Source organism: Melanaphis sacchari, unplaced genomic scaffold, assembly GCF_002803265.2.
Source record: "Melanaphis sacchari strain LSU unplaced genomic scaffold, SCAv2.0 Contig157_pilon_pilon, whole genome shotgun sequence".
NCBI classification, from domain to species: domain Eukaryota; kingdom Metazoa; phylum Arthropoda; class Insecta; order Hemiptera; family Aphididae; genus Melanaphis; species Melanaphis sacchari.
The window spans coordinates 380,756-393,826 of NW_020270704.1; the positions used below are offsets into that span (position 1 = coordinate 380,756).

Here is a 13,071-nt window from a genome sequence, read left to right on the forward strand (position 1 = left end):
GCGTTATCGGGAATTCATCCCGCCAATAGGTTACACCATATAGGTTTATATACTGTTTTCCGCACTATTATATAGTTGTGTATATAATCTCTACAACAAGCTACCATGGCACACACACCTCATACGCATACAAACATATTATAATGGGCCGCAGAAGCGCGCTCGAGGGGAATGGCGGAAGTCGTGGGTTGAAGGTGAGCGTGCAGGCGAAATGCATCGCGGACATAGCGTGCGCGCGACGGGTGGCGGCATGTACATCAAAATCACAGGAGGGGACGCGGAAGGGTGGTATGGCGCAAGCGAGGCGACCGCCGCCCGCGCCGGCCACCGATATTATATGAGCTGGAACACGCCATACGGTGGCGGTAGGGCGTGACGCCGAACCGGCGGTAGGAGAGAGACATGAGATCGGTATCGACTCTGTGGCATCACCCCCGCCGGCGCTCGTCACCCCGCCGCCACCTCACCTTGCCGGATTCATGCGCCTGCTGCTCGCCGCCGTACGAATAATCCAGAGGGTTTGAAACACCTGAAACAACAAAAATCACCACCGACGTGTGCCGGGATGACAAACGCAATGTACGTAATGCAAGATGATTTTTCGAAAAGATTAGCATTTTTATTATGTAAAACATCATCGTTTGTTAACATTATGAAGAAACAGCCTAAGTTGACTTTAACACGGACACAAGCCGAGGAATGCACTGACCTTAGAATCAATCTCCTAGACTGTATATACATGGCTTATATCCTGAAGAATACCAATTGACATTCTGGCCGATATTTTCAGCAATCGATTTCGTATATGAAATCGTATATATGATGCGCGCGATATTACGTAATCAGTTCATCGAATTTATCGTATAATACACGGTATTTGCAGAGGAATTGTATTGCTTATAAGTTGGTAATACTTGTTTTGGAAATAATACTGTAACGGGAGTTTCGTAATAAATAATTATAAACTTATAAGTAATAATTTTGAACTAATTAGTTAGTTCGTATACATCACAACACATGATATGTTTTGCGAATTCAACATATCAGAGTATGGCTTATTATTAGTAATGTTTGACAATCTAAAGTAATATTGAACTCCAACGCTTTGACACTGATCGGTCTCACCCGCCAACTCACTGCAAAATATTCAACGTGCATCAATGTTTGTTGTCCCAACTAATACCACACAAATGCTCATCGAGTCATAGCTATTTTCTTGGGGTGTTGTCGAACAACGCAGTGCAGTTATTGATATTAGCCAACCCCAAGTTGAAGGACTTTTCAAGTCTTATCTGATTCATACAAAATGGCTCGTAGGTAATAGTTTATTAGCTTAACGGGTGCGCGTTAACAGGAAATCTCGAGAATGCTGAATATAGATAACGGATTTATTTAAAATAAAATAAATGGTAAGAAACTCATAAGGCAATATTATAGTATCGGGGTCATTAGAGTGTTAAGAGATGATACCGTGCATGCAAAATCACATAAGGAAGAGGAAAACTTGTGATTGATGAGAGTACGCCGTTTAACGTTTTAATTTGCGTGGGAACGATATCAATTTAAAAGGAAAATTGAAATTGTCGACACACGTTTTTAAACGTTGTTATTTGCTCTTTGTCGTCGTACTCGATCAGAATCGCGCGGAATATAACAGGCCAACCAACAACATAATATTTCAGACAAATATATAAACGCACGGATTATATCATATGACGTTCACTTTCAACCGTCCTGGCTAACTATTAGTACAATAGTCGTTTCAGAAACGAGCACAATGCAGGCTAGTCAACAGTAATCGCAATGTATCGAATTATCAGTCTTTATATTATTGAGTAGGCAAACCGAAAGAAAACGAGTATTTTCTAACAGTTGGTGCAACGATAAAATCGAAACTAGATAACATCGGAGAGGCATCGACCACCACCATCGCCTACAGGCGGTCGAAAATAACAGTACAGTAAATAATAACTAATAATAAAGAATATTTAACAGATATTATCACCTTAAACTATGAACATTTTCGTCAGATGAATTACCGATAATATAGTGTACTGTTGAGTTTAAGAATCGTTGGGAAATATATAGAAAATAAATCTCAGACTGAACGCGAGTAATATAAGAAATAAAATTGCCGGGTACTGCGTATCGCGGTGGTCGAGCAACGGGCGGCGTCGTCGTCGGGGCGCAACTTGTTGCCTCGTCGGGACTGGAGCGACGACGCGGACGTTTTCGCAGCGACGATTTGAGACCGTACAAACCCAAAACCTCAAAGCAACACGAAAATGGGGGAGGTGCGAAAAGGTTAGGCTGGAAAACACGTTGTTTCATTCCGGCGGCACCACCACCACCACATGTTCGTGACGGCGCGTAACTGGCGTCGATCGCTCGCGCGCGCGACACGACGATGCGGGCGCGCACGCGTGCGTCGCAGCCGCCGCCGACGGCCACTTGCGAGCGTTGCGCGCGTCAACGCTTTCCCACACCGCTCGCGATGCAGTAGTGTGAGCGCGCGAGGGTCGTCGTGCCGTCGGTTTGCGACATTGTCTCGGCGACGATATGTGGCGTCGCGCGCGGGGTTTTTTGGCGTCGGTGGTGGCGGCGGCTGTAGCGGTGGCGGTGGTTATAGGAGATGTCGACACACGGCCGATGCGCACAAGACGCTTGCGCTGTCCCGCGAGAAACGACTACGACGCCGGACGGATCGACGGACCACATGACGCCACACGTGTGGTGCCGCGTGTACGACGAACCGTGCGAGGACCGTAACCGCGTAAGGCACGCGTCGTTTGTTTTTTGTTTTTTTTTTTTGTTTCGAATTTAAATCGAATTTCCGCAAAAACATGTTTTTTCGGAAAACGGTATAGGAAAATCCATTAGCGCGCACCAATGAAAAAGCGCGTCTCGGTCACGTAACCGTGTTTCGTTTATCACGACGTATATTACGAGTACCCACCATAATAATATTGTCGTCGTCGACTCGTTTCAACCGTACCTCTACCATTACAATATTAGACCGGACACATCGCGCGCGATGTTCGTCGATCGGTATGTTTGGTTATAGAGGTTGATTGATGTAAGATATATATATATATATATATATATATATATGTATATATATATGTGTGTAGACCCCGAGGTAGAGCGAGACTTTGTCATTACGGTAGACGGAAATTAAATTATCTGATATTCGTCTTTAGTAAAATATCATGTATAGTGATCGGATTTCACCCCGTCGGGCCTATACACATATACTATATATATATATATATATATTCGCGCGGGTGAGTGGGGTTGACGAACAGACGACGACGGCGACGACGCTGCCGCCGCCGCCGTCGCGTTACATAAAGACGAAAAGTCTGCCGCCCGTCGACCGGTATTGATAACCCCTGCGCGGCGTTACTAGTGTATTGCTGTTATACATATATATTATAATTATAGTTGTATGTGTGTATATTATACACACACATATATATATACATATAAGTATATATACTAAATAGCTATACTACGGTGTCTGTGTGTGGCGCGTCCGCGTCATTCGCGACGACCATACATGCTGAACGTATTACAATAACTGCACCGTGTTACGATATTTATATACACTTTAGAAATAAAACGAACCTTCCAGCGAGGTAACGGTCGTATACTGGTGTGTGTATATGTATGTGTGTCTGGTGAATGAATATGCGAATTTTAATGGCGACCTACTTAGGTTTTCGATAAAAATATGTATGTGTTGTGTGTGTGTGTGTATGAGTGAGTGAGAGAGAAAGAGGAGAGAGAGATTTAGATTATCAGGTTTATATTGACATGACTGACAACGCGGTTCGTAGAAACCGTTCATGGTGCCAAAAGTTCGCGCAAAATCGTTCTCGCCAAGTTATATCTGATAGGTAGGTTATCGTATCACGGCGTCAGGATCATTGCTGTGTCGTTTAACGACATTATAAAATTAAATTTATTATTAACGAACTTCCTACGTATTATGAATATTAAAATGTGCTTAAAATAATTTTTATTCAAAATCTTGGTGTTTAACTTTAACATAGCAGAATGATAAATTTTTATTATCAAAATTTTTGAGGACGACCGTAAGAAATTGACTTATTAGTTATTAGAAAATTGTATGTAGTGGTGGCCACCGCTGCCACCACTACCGCTTCTGTCGAGATACAGGTTGATGACCGTTTAACAGCTCTGATGCTACCGGTACGTTATTAGTATAATAATAAGACAATCGTCCTCTAGTGTGTTTGCTCAGTAATTCAATAATGTCTATCCTAACATAGTTAACGAGTAGTTAAACTAATGATGGGGAAAAAAAATTTAACATTTACACTAGAATAATATATGTCCTAAACGTGATCCAAGTATTGTGTCTGTATACGTATACCTAACTGTTGTATACGATAGTGTCCATTGCTACACAGCGTTTCGACATTCGACTGGGGAACACTGTATACTAACATTGTGTGTATGATTATACGCAGTATACACGCTTGTGACAAAAGTAGGCCAACATTCTTTGGCGTTTTGCATAACTCTTCAATCATTAATTAAATCTCGCTCTTCGTTCACTATATATCTATATATTAAAAATCTCTACGACTTAAACATTTATGGATTAATTACGGTTTTATATTTTATATGTTATATATATTATTACTATATACATACTATTCGTATATAGAGAACGACATCGTCGTCTTCACCCCGACGACGACCGCTACGTCCATTCACGGTGAAAGTAGTATTATTACACTATAATAGTATAATAGTTAGATATGTCCTTTGGTCACGTTCCGGAACTGCCAAATAACAAGAAAACTTTCGAACTTTATCACCGTATCATACCTTTTTTTAACAATACGCGCGCACAAATATTATAATTTCGTGTTATTTATATGTGAACTATCATCAGTCTTTAAAACGTTTTTTCCCTCTATTTTTGCAGAAATTTGGCACCAAACGACCATCCAGTGAAGACATGGATGGTTCGGATGGCGTATACCACGACGGTATGCCAGCGCCGCCTAAGTGCGTACCCATTCCGCCATGCGGTAACAACGGAGTTGGCGGCGGTGCTCAGCAACAGCAGCAGCAACAGCAACAGCAGCAACAACAACAACAACAGCAGCAGCAGCAGCAGCAACAGTCTCCCCATGCCAAAAATGACGCGAGTAACAATGCCAAGTTCAGTGTGAAAATCGTGCAGGAACTCGAGTTTAGTACCAGTGAACATCAGCACAACGCTCAGATCTCCACCAACCTGACGCTCACGTCAGTCAACACGTCTGTGCAGAGCGACGTGACCACGAAACAGTCAGCAGGCGGGGGTCCGGGCGCGGGAGGTGGTACAGTGCCCACTGCGTCCGGAAGTGGTGGAATTCCGGCAGGAAGTGCAGCAGGGGCGGCCGGTCCGCCGACCGACCACCCGATGCACGAATGCAAGCAAGAGCAACCGGACCTGATGGATTTCCCAGGTGACGGTGACTTGAATGACCTGTCATTCATCAATAATAACACCAACGAACCCATGTTAGATGTCGATACAGACACGTTGACCGAGATCATATCTGATCTCAACAGTGAGGGCATCACGCCTGCCGACTTTAACCAAGTGGATCTGTGCGACAAACGGTCCATAAAGACTGAACCCGATGCCAGATGCACGCCACCAGTTAAATCACCTTACGACCAACACCACCAGCAGCAGCAAGTACACCAACAGCAACAACAACAACATCAACAACAGCAGCAACACCAGCAGCAGCAACAGCGTGGTGGTGTTGGAGGCGGTGGCGGCGGTGGTGGTGGCGGCGGCGGCGGTGGCAACAATAATTATTCAAATTGCGTTGCCGCCGAGACGCTAAAACAGTTAGCCGAACAACACAACAACCAGCAGCAGAGGCCGGAGAAGTGTGGTTACGATTTCCCTTACCAGTCACCCGGTTCCGTGCCCGACTTTATACACTCGCCTAGCACTCCCGCGGGCACTCCCAACCCGAATGGTTATAACATGATGTCACCGGTTAATTCTATGTATCACCAGCAGCAGCAGCAACAAGAAAAGCAACAGCAGGAGAACAATAACTATTACCATCCCCAAGAACCGCCCAAGCCCAGAATGAAGCAACAGCAGCAGCAGCAGCAGCAACCGCAACAGCCACAGCAACAGCAACAGCAGCAGCAACCGACGGTAGCGGCACAGCGACAACAGAAACAACAGTTGCCACCGCCACCCACGTCCCAACAGCAGCAACAGCAACCCCTTCAATCGCCCCAGTCCCGGTACAACCAGTATAACGGACACGGAAGTCCTCAGTACCCCGTGTCGGCGGCCCGCAGGATAACGCCGTCGCCGGGGGCAGCCTCGGCGGGCGTCTTGTCCCCGCAGCAGCCTAACGCCGCCAGTCCGGACGTGGTAACCAGCTCGTTCCAAATGGCCCAGTCCCAACAAGTGCACGTCAGTCAACAAGGCCAACAACAGGTAATTAACGGTTATATAAAATGTGAACAATTAATCAAGATGACACCGCATGTGTTGTCTTTCCGAAATACGATTTCGTAAATTTATATTCAACAATTTCAATTTTGTGTAGTAAGCTATATTATAATAATACATTGTATTATATAATATATAATAATACATTGAATTGACCTATTATTAAATTCTAAGATAATAATATCCGTATTTTTTCATTCATTTTTACAATTTTTTAATTTATAAGCAAAATGAGAATTTTTTAATTTTAATATTTTACATAGTCATAATTCGCTTAAAAATTGAAATATTCTTATTGTTGAATCCCACGAGAAAACAGATGATCTTAGCTTGAAATTTGTTATCAGACCAATTGTATCTTTTATTAAAAGTTATTACCAGCAATTGAAACAGCTGATTACAGATTTTTTTGCCGTACGTTTGTTAGACTGAGACAACATAATATGTGGGTGTGGCATTCTATTAACTATTTTTCTTTTTGATATTATAATATTTGTCGACGTTATTATTTTGATCGCTAACTTAGTCGATTTAACGTCGGCCCTTGAATCCGTTTTACCAATTTTAAAAAATATAAAAAACCACGACACATCAAACAAAACCGTCGAAATTTAGTAACAATACATCATGTAATGTTTACCAAAATAATAATATACTTCAGTCCGCTATGAAAACGATTAAGATCATTTGTCGCCGTCGTGTAATTTTGTTAGGTATACTTTTCGTTCAAGTGGTGGTCCATGTGTACATTATATAATAATATTGTTTTGTTCGTGTATGGTGTGTTGTGCTGTGTTATCCACTCGAAAGTCATATTATTATCGATACAACATCGCAGAGATTCGAGTGGGCGAAACGTTGTGTGTATTCGTCGTATACGCGTATACCTCTTCAATCCGCACGCGTTTCTCTCTTCACCTCTTTCCCACATCCTCCCCCGTCGTATTCCACATCTCACTCCTGAATTGACCAAATATTCCATACTGTTATCCAAAGTTTATTGGTGTACGCGCAACTCTCGTATTGTGTATCTCGGGTACACGAGTAATATCGTCGCGATGTTATTATTCGTGTGTACACTATGTGGTTTGTGTGTATTATTTTTTCTTCTAGTCCACTTCCTGTGTCGGCTTTCTCCTCTCGGATGAAGTAACAGCAGTTATTCAACGCACGCATATTATATATAGAGAGAAAAATAGTTCACGTTTCGGCCGTGCTAATGTCTAATCGCATCGCTGTCGCCGTCATCATGACTTCGGCCCCAGCGACAGAAGGATTTCGTGGTGGGAGGGAGGAAGGGCACTCGGCAACACGACATTTCGTTTTCTCTCTCTCTCTCTCTCTCTCTCTCTCTCTCTCTCTCTCTCGTCATTCCTCGCACTACGTATAGTCTCCCGTTCGATTAGAATTATTATTATTAGCTTAATTATTTTGGCCTAAATAGTTTGGCTGTTAAAAAAATGAACATCACTGGAGTAAAAACCTCTGATCCAACGGCCGCCGTGTTGCCGACACGTGCGTGCATTTCAAAAGTCTATCAAGATTCCGTGTAACAAGCGTACGTACTAATACTCATAGGAAAAGACTTGCGCGGGGACCGTGTATGCCTGCGTAATGGTTTTTTAATTAAATCCAAGTGTCATCCGAGTTTCGGCGGCGGGTGTGCGTGTGTGTGTGTATGTGTATGTGTATGTGTTGGCAACAGTGTAATATTTGTAACGCGCGTGTATTATATTATGCTCGCGGTGTATATGGCGCGCGGGCACCGTCACTGCCATCACCACCACCAGTCACTACTACCTCCACTACCTCCACCATCGTCACGTCCACCGTTACAGCCATCGATGGCTTATTATGCAAGACAATGTCGACTTCCTGCATTTATTTATTATAATAACGCGACTACCATTTGTCTGTCGCGTTTAGGAATAATAAAAAAAAAATAAAATTTTTTTTATTAAACTGTTGGTCAAAAATCGTCGTTCCTACCTACAAACATCACAACGTTCGCTCGTTGACATAAATTAACCTGCGACGTTCAAGGATAATAATTATCCGTCGGAATATCGAAACCAATACCGATAATTTTTTTTCCATCCTTTATTAATTCCCACAGGTGCGCAATACCAAAAAAAAAAAAAATAAATAAAAATAAATAAAGAAATAATTTTTGATTCCCGTCCTTGATGTGGTATGATGGCGATCGGTTCATTAAAAAAAAGCGCGCTCGTGTGTTTTGGATCGAAAACATATTATTTTATATTTATTCGGACTCGCCGGTGATAGTGTTTGTCGTTGTCCACTCTTTTTCCCGCCAAGCTGTTTTACTATTACACTATTGCCCGCGTTCACGTAGAAACAAACCGGAAACATTTCTCTCGATTTATTTTCCCTTATATAATGTACAATATTATTACAATATCGTCTTTTCCCCAATGATTATCACCGTATTCGGTCGTTGCGTATTATAATTGTAATAACAATAACAATAATAATAATAGTAATAATATGATAGGTTATTCAATATTATTTTATTATTATGTTTTATAGTATTTTATCATTTCGAATACCTCGCGTCGTCTAAGTTACTGCGTAGTCTCTTAAATAATAACGATACGCATATTATAATAAAATTATTGTTTTTGTCTGGTAATAAATAATAATCATTGAAACAAATGACAATATTGTTTTAGTATTAGCGTGTTACGTGGTGTAATTTAGAGTGTTGTTATTATTATTCTTCCTTTTATTTTTAATAACACACGCATTGCATACGATTAGTTGAAAATGAAAACTAATTATATGAAGACCATTAAACCTCGCCCAGTTCAATTATTTACGGTCGATTGGTAAACTTCTATTAGGTACACAAAAAGGTTTGACACTGTTCGCCTTGTGTGTGTTTCGACAAGATATCGTTACGGTTCAAAACTATTGACGTTAACTCCTGAAATTTGGATAAAATGCGGACATTGACACATTGTAGATTTTTTAACTTGTTGCAACGATATTGTAATAGTACTATTGTTGTTAATCGTGTTTTGGTTACGTTTTCAAGTTATCAATTTCGAAAATATTATGTTCAATAGACAGCAGTCGTCGGGTCACGTATATAGGTACAACAACCGGCGATGTAAATTGAAAATTAAATTTTCCAATTGTTATCCCAAATGTCCGTGTATATAATGAAAATTACATTGAAATAATTTTAAATGGAGTTGTATTAACTATGTCATGGTATCGTTTTTGAAAAATTCTAATTATGTTATTTATTATAGGCTTTTGGTCAAGGGCAGGCCATCCAAGAGAGACTTATGACCAGTGCTTCAGTCGCTTCGACAACAGCGCCAAATTGTGGTGCGTCCATGCAGCAATACTATAATAATTCCAATTGTGGAGACAACGGTCAACAGTCCTATATGCATATGACTCAGTCACAGAGTATGACATTCTCACAACAACGTGCTAGACTGCTTAGTGCAGGAGCCAGTCCAACCAATATTCGACCACCAAATAATGTACAGCAGCCCAATATGACTAATGAACATCACATGTTACCTCAGCACATGAATAGGACACCCGTAAGTGTACACTAACATTGATTATTATTATAAGTTATTACTTTCTAAACATAACTTATATTTAATTTTGTTGACATTCTTTTATGTATTTAGAACCAAATGAATATGATGGGTCCTGGTGGATGTCGACCACCTCCTCCTGAATACAAACTAAATGTTGCCCAAAATATGGGTATGTGCCAAACCCAGTTTCCTGCACAAGGATATATACCATCAACCAGGCAGTCTTTACCTCAAGGTGCTCAATCTAGACGCCCTATACAACAACAACCTATTCCACCTTCGGGTATGAAAATTATTTATATTTTAATAACTTGAAAAATACAAATTAATGATTTAAATGCATTTTTAGGACCTATGCTACGATCACAAATGGCTAATACTGGTGGTGGAGGTCCAATGGCTGGTGGCTACGATCGTAATATGTCATCAGTTCAAAGAAATATGATGTACCCGGGCTCAGGGAATCTTCAACGACCACCAAATGTCACACCCAGTTCAGAAGCATTTAATAGTGATTGGCAACAACTGTTAGCGGCAAGACAACAACAGCAACAACAACATCAGCAACAGCAACAACATCAACACCAACAACAGCAGCACCAACAACAACCTCATCAACCACATCAACCACATCAACAACAACAGCAATCTCAACCACACCAGCACCAACAGCATCAATTTAGACCATCAGTCACCCAAGCTTCAAGTAATTACTTAAACTGATTTATCATGGTTATCGATACTAATCGATAGTACTATTTATATTATTCGTCTTTTCCTAATACATTGTTTTTTTTTTTTTTTTTTTGTTATAGTTGGTAATTTAAATCAAGCGGGTAACAATCCAGTAAACAATATTGGTGCAGGTTATGGTGGTGCTAATCCAAACATAAACGCTTGCCAAACAGGACCAAATAACGTTCACTTGATGGCTGGACAAATGCAGCACATGTCCGCTAGAATGGCTAATGGACAACAAACTATGACACAACAACAACATGCCAATATTAGTATGCAGTCACAAAATAATCAAGTAATTGGTGTTATTATTATATCTTTATTTTTCCAAAATTTTAATAAAATTAGAAATTTTAATCTAAAAGTCAACCTTGACTAAAGTTAATTTTAATGTTAAAATGTTTTCAGATGTCAGTAAATCTTCATATGTCCCAAGCGATGAATGTTAAGATGGGCGGAGGTGGCCAAAGTCGTATGGCTAGTAATGCACAGATGGTTTCTCAGCAATCACAGCAACAACAACCTCAGCATCCATCACATCCACAGCACCCGCAACACCCACAACACCCACAACACCCACAACACCCACAACATTCTCAACATCCACAACACCATCATCAGCAACAACAGCCTACGCCTCAACAGCACCCGTCCATGATGCGAGCACAGCAACAACAGTCGTTCACCCAACAGCAACAACAACAAGCAACAATGAATACTGGCAATCCGTATCAACGTAACATGGCTTCAAACTATGGAGGAAATCCACATCAGCAGCAGTACCAGCCGACAAGCACAGCAATGCAACCTGCACCTGTTGCTAATCCAACAGCTATGCTAAATACTAACAATGGATTACCGCCTCGTAATTCATTTAGTCCCAGTGATTTCAATTTTGATTTCCTCGATCAGCCACTCGCTAATGATAATAAGAATGGTTTTAACAACAAACAACAGACATTTGGTGATTTTAACTTTGATTTCCTTGATGCTCATTAAACGTTTTTATAGTACTACGTTAGACACTGATACTTTGACCTAGATCAATATTTAATGCCTGTGATAATAACTATGAACTTGATCACATTGTTTTTAAAGTTGCATTACGGCCAATATAGCTTAAATCAGAACTCTCCATCTTTTTTTAAAATGTTAGTTTATTTTTAATAAGAAAATTTAATTCTTAAGTATAGTTTTTAAAAAATGTCATTAATTTTGTTTATGATTAAACAATCATTTTTAATAACCATTAAAAAATATGTAGTTCCAGTGCAAAGTCAAAGCTGCAGAGGCTGTATAACATAACTCTACTATTAGCTTAAAAACTTGAAAGACATATTATTTAAATTGTATTTTATAACTATTTAGAAAGGTAAATGTCAAATACGACATTTTGTTCCTACTTCTCTTTTTCTTTCTCACTTTGTTTCTACTGTACGACTTGCATAAAAAAAACTATTGTTACCAACCAATGAGTTAAAGTATTATGGAATATCTCAACAGTGCATATATTGTAATTTATATTTTACTTTACGTGGTACAATGTTATAATAAATTACTTGTAATGTGTATTTTGAAAGAGGTGCCGAATAGTTATTATTCAATTACTACCCTACACATTAAATAGGTCATTATATTAGTTGTAAACATGCGACTAAAATAATTAACCCAAGTTACCAAATGATGGTCAGCAAAAAATAAAAATACTTAATTTTGTGAAATGATATTGAAAATCTTAAAAAGATGAAAAAATACCCACGGGGGGAACAACCTCGTTTGATCTCAACTAGTTATTCTTGCATACGTTTCCAAAGCGAGTGGCTCCCTGATGATTTTCTTCTTTTTGTTTTCTTGTTTTTTTTTTTTTTTTTTTTTTGTTTTTGTTGCCATAACAACAATTTTACCACACTAGCTACAAGTTTGTTTAAGGTTTCAGTGAGGAAACTGCCCTGTGATGGTTTTTTAATAATTATGATTTCAGTATAAAAAAGCAAATATAATAATTACTTGTGGTTATTTTTTTAAAAAAAAAATGAGCCCAAATAATTAAATTATTTATTTATTGTACATAATATGCTTTTGAACAAATAATAATTATCATTATTATATAAAATATTTATGTATATATACATATATTTAGAATTGTTTAAATTATAACCAGTTTGGTCTGTAAAATTATTATTATTATTACTATTATTATTATTATTATTATTATTATTATTATTATTATTATTATTA

General features: G+C 39.6%; 1 protein-coding gene across 2 annotated transcripts in view; it reads left to right on the top strand.

Annotated features, from left to right (window-relative positions):
- The window catches only part of LOC112592097 (neurogenic protein mastermind-like), a 20,399-nt gene extending 7,674 nt beyond the window's left edge, over positions 1–12,725 (top strand). Inside the window, exons 3-8 of one of the 2 annotated variants that reach the window (XM_025336077.1) lie at positions 4,961–6,496; positions 9,790–10,092; positions 10,186–10,378; positions 10,445–10,801; positions 10,911–11,128; positions 11,242–11,832. In XM_025336077.1, coding sequence (XP_025191862.1) covers positions 4,961–6,496; positions 9,790–10,092; positions 10,186–10,378; positions 10,445–10,801; positions 10,911–11,128; positions 11,242–11,832 — 3,198 coding nt within the window. Of the gene's footprint in view, positions 1–4,960; positions 6,497–9,789; positions 10,093–10,185; positions 10,379–10,444; positions 10,802–10,910; positions 11,129–11,241 lie in introns of both variants that reach the window. The other variant, XM_025336078.1, reaches the window with a different exon arrangement.
- Positions 12,726–13,071: the final 346 nt, after the last annotated feature.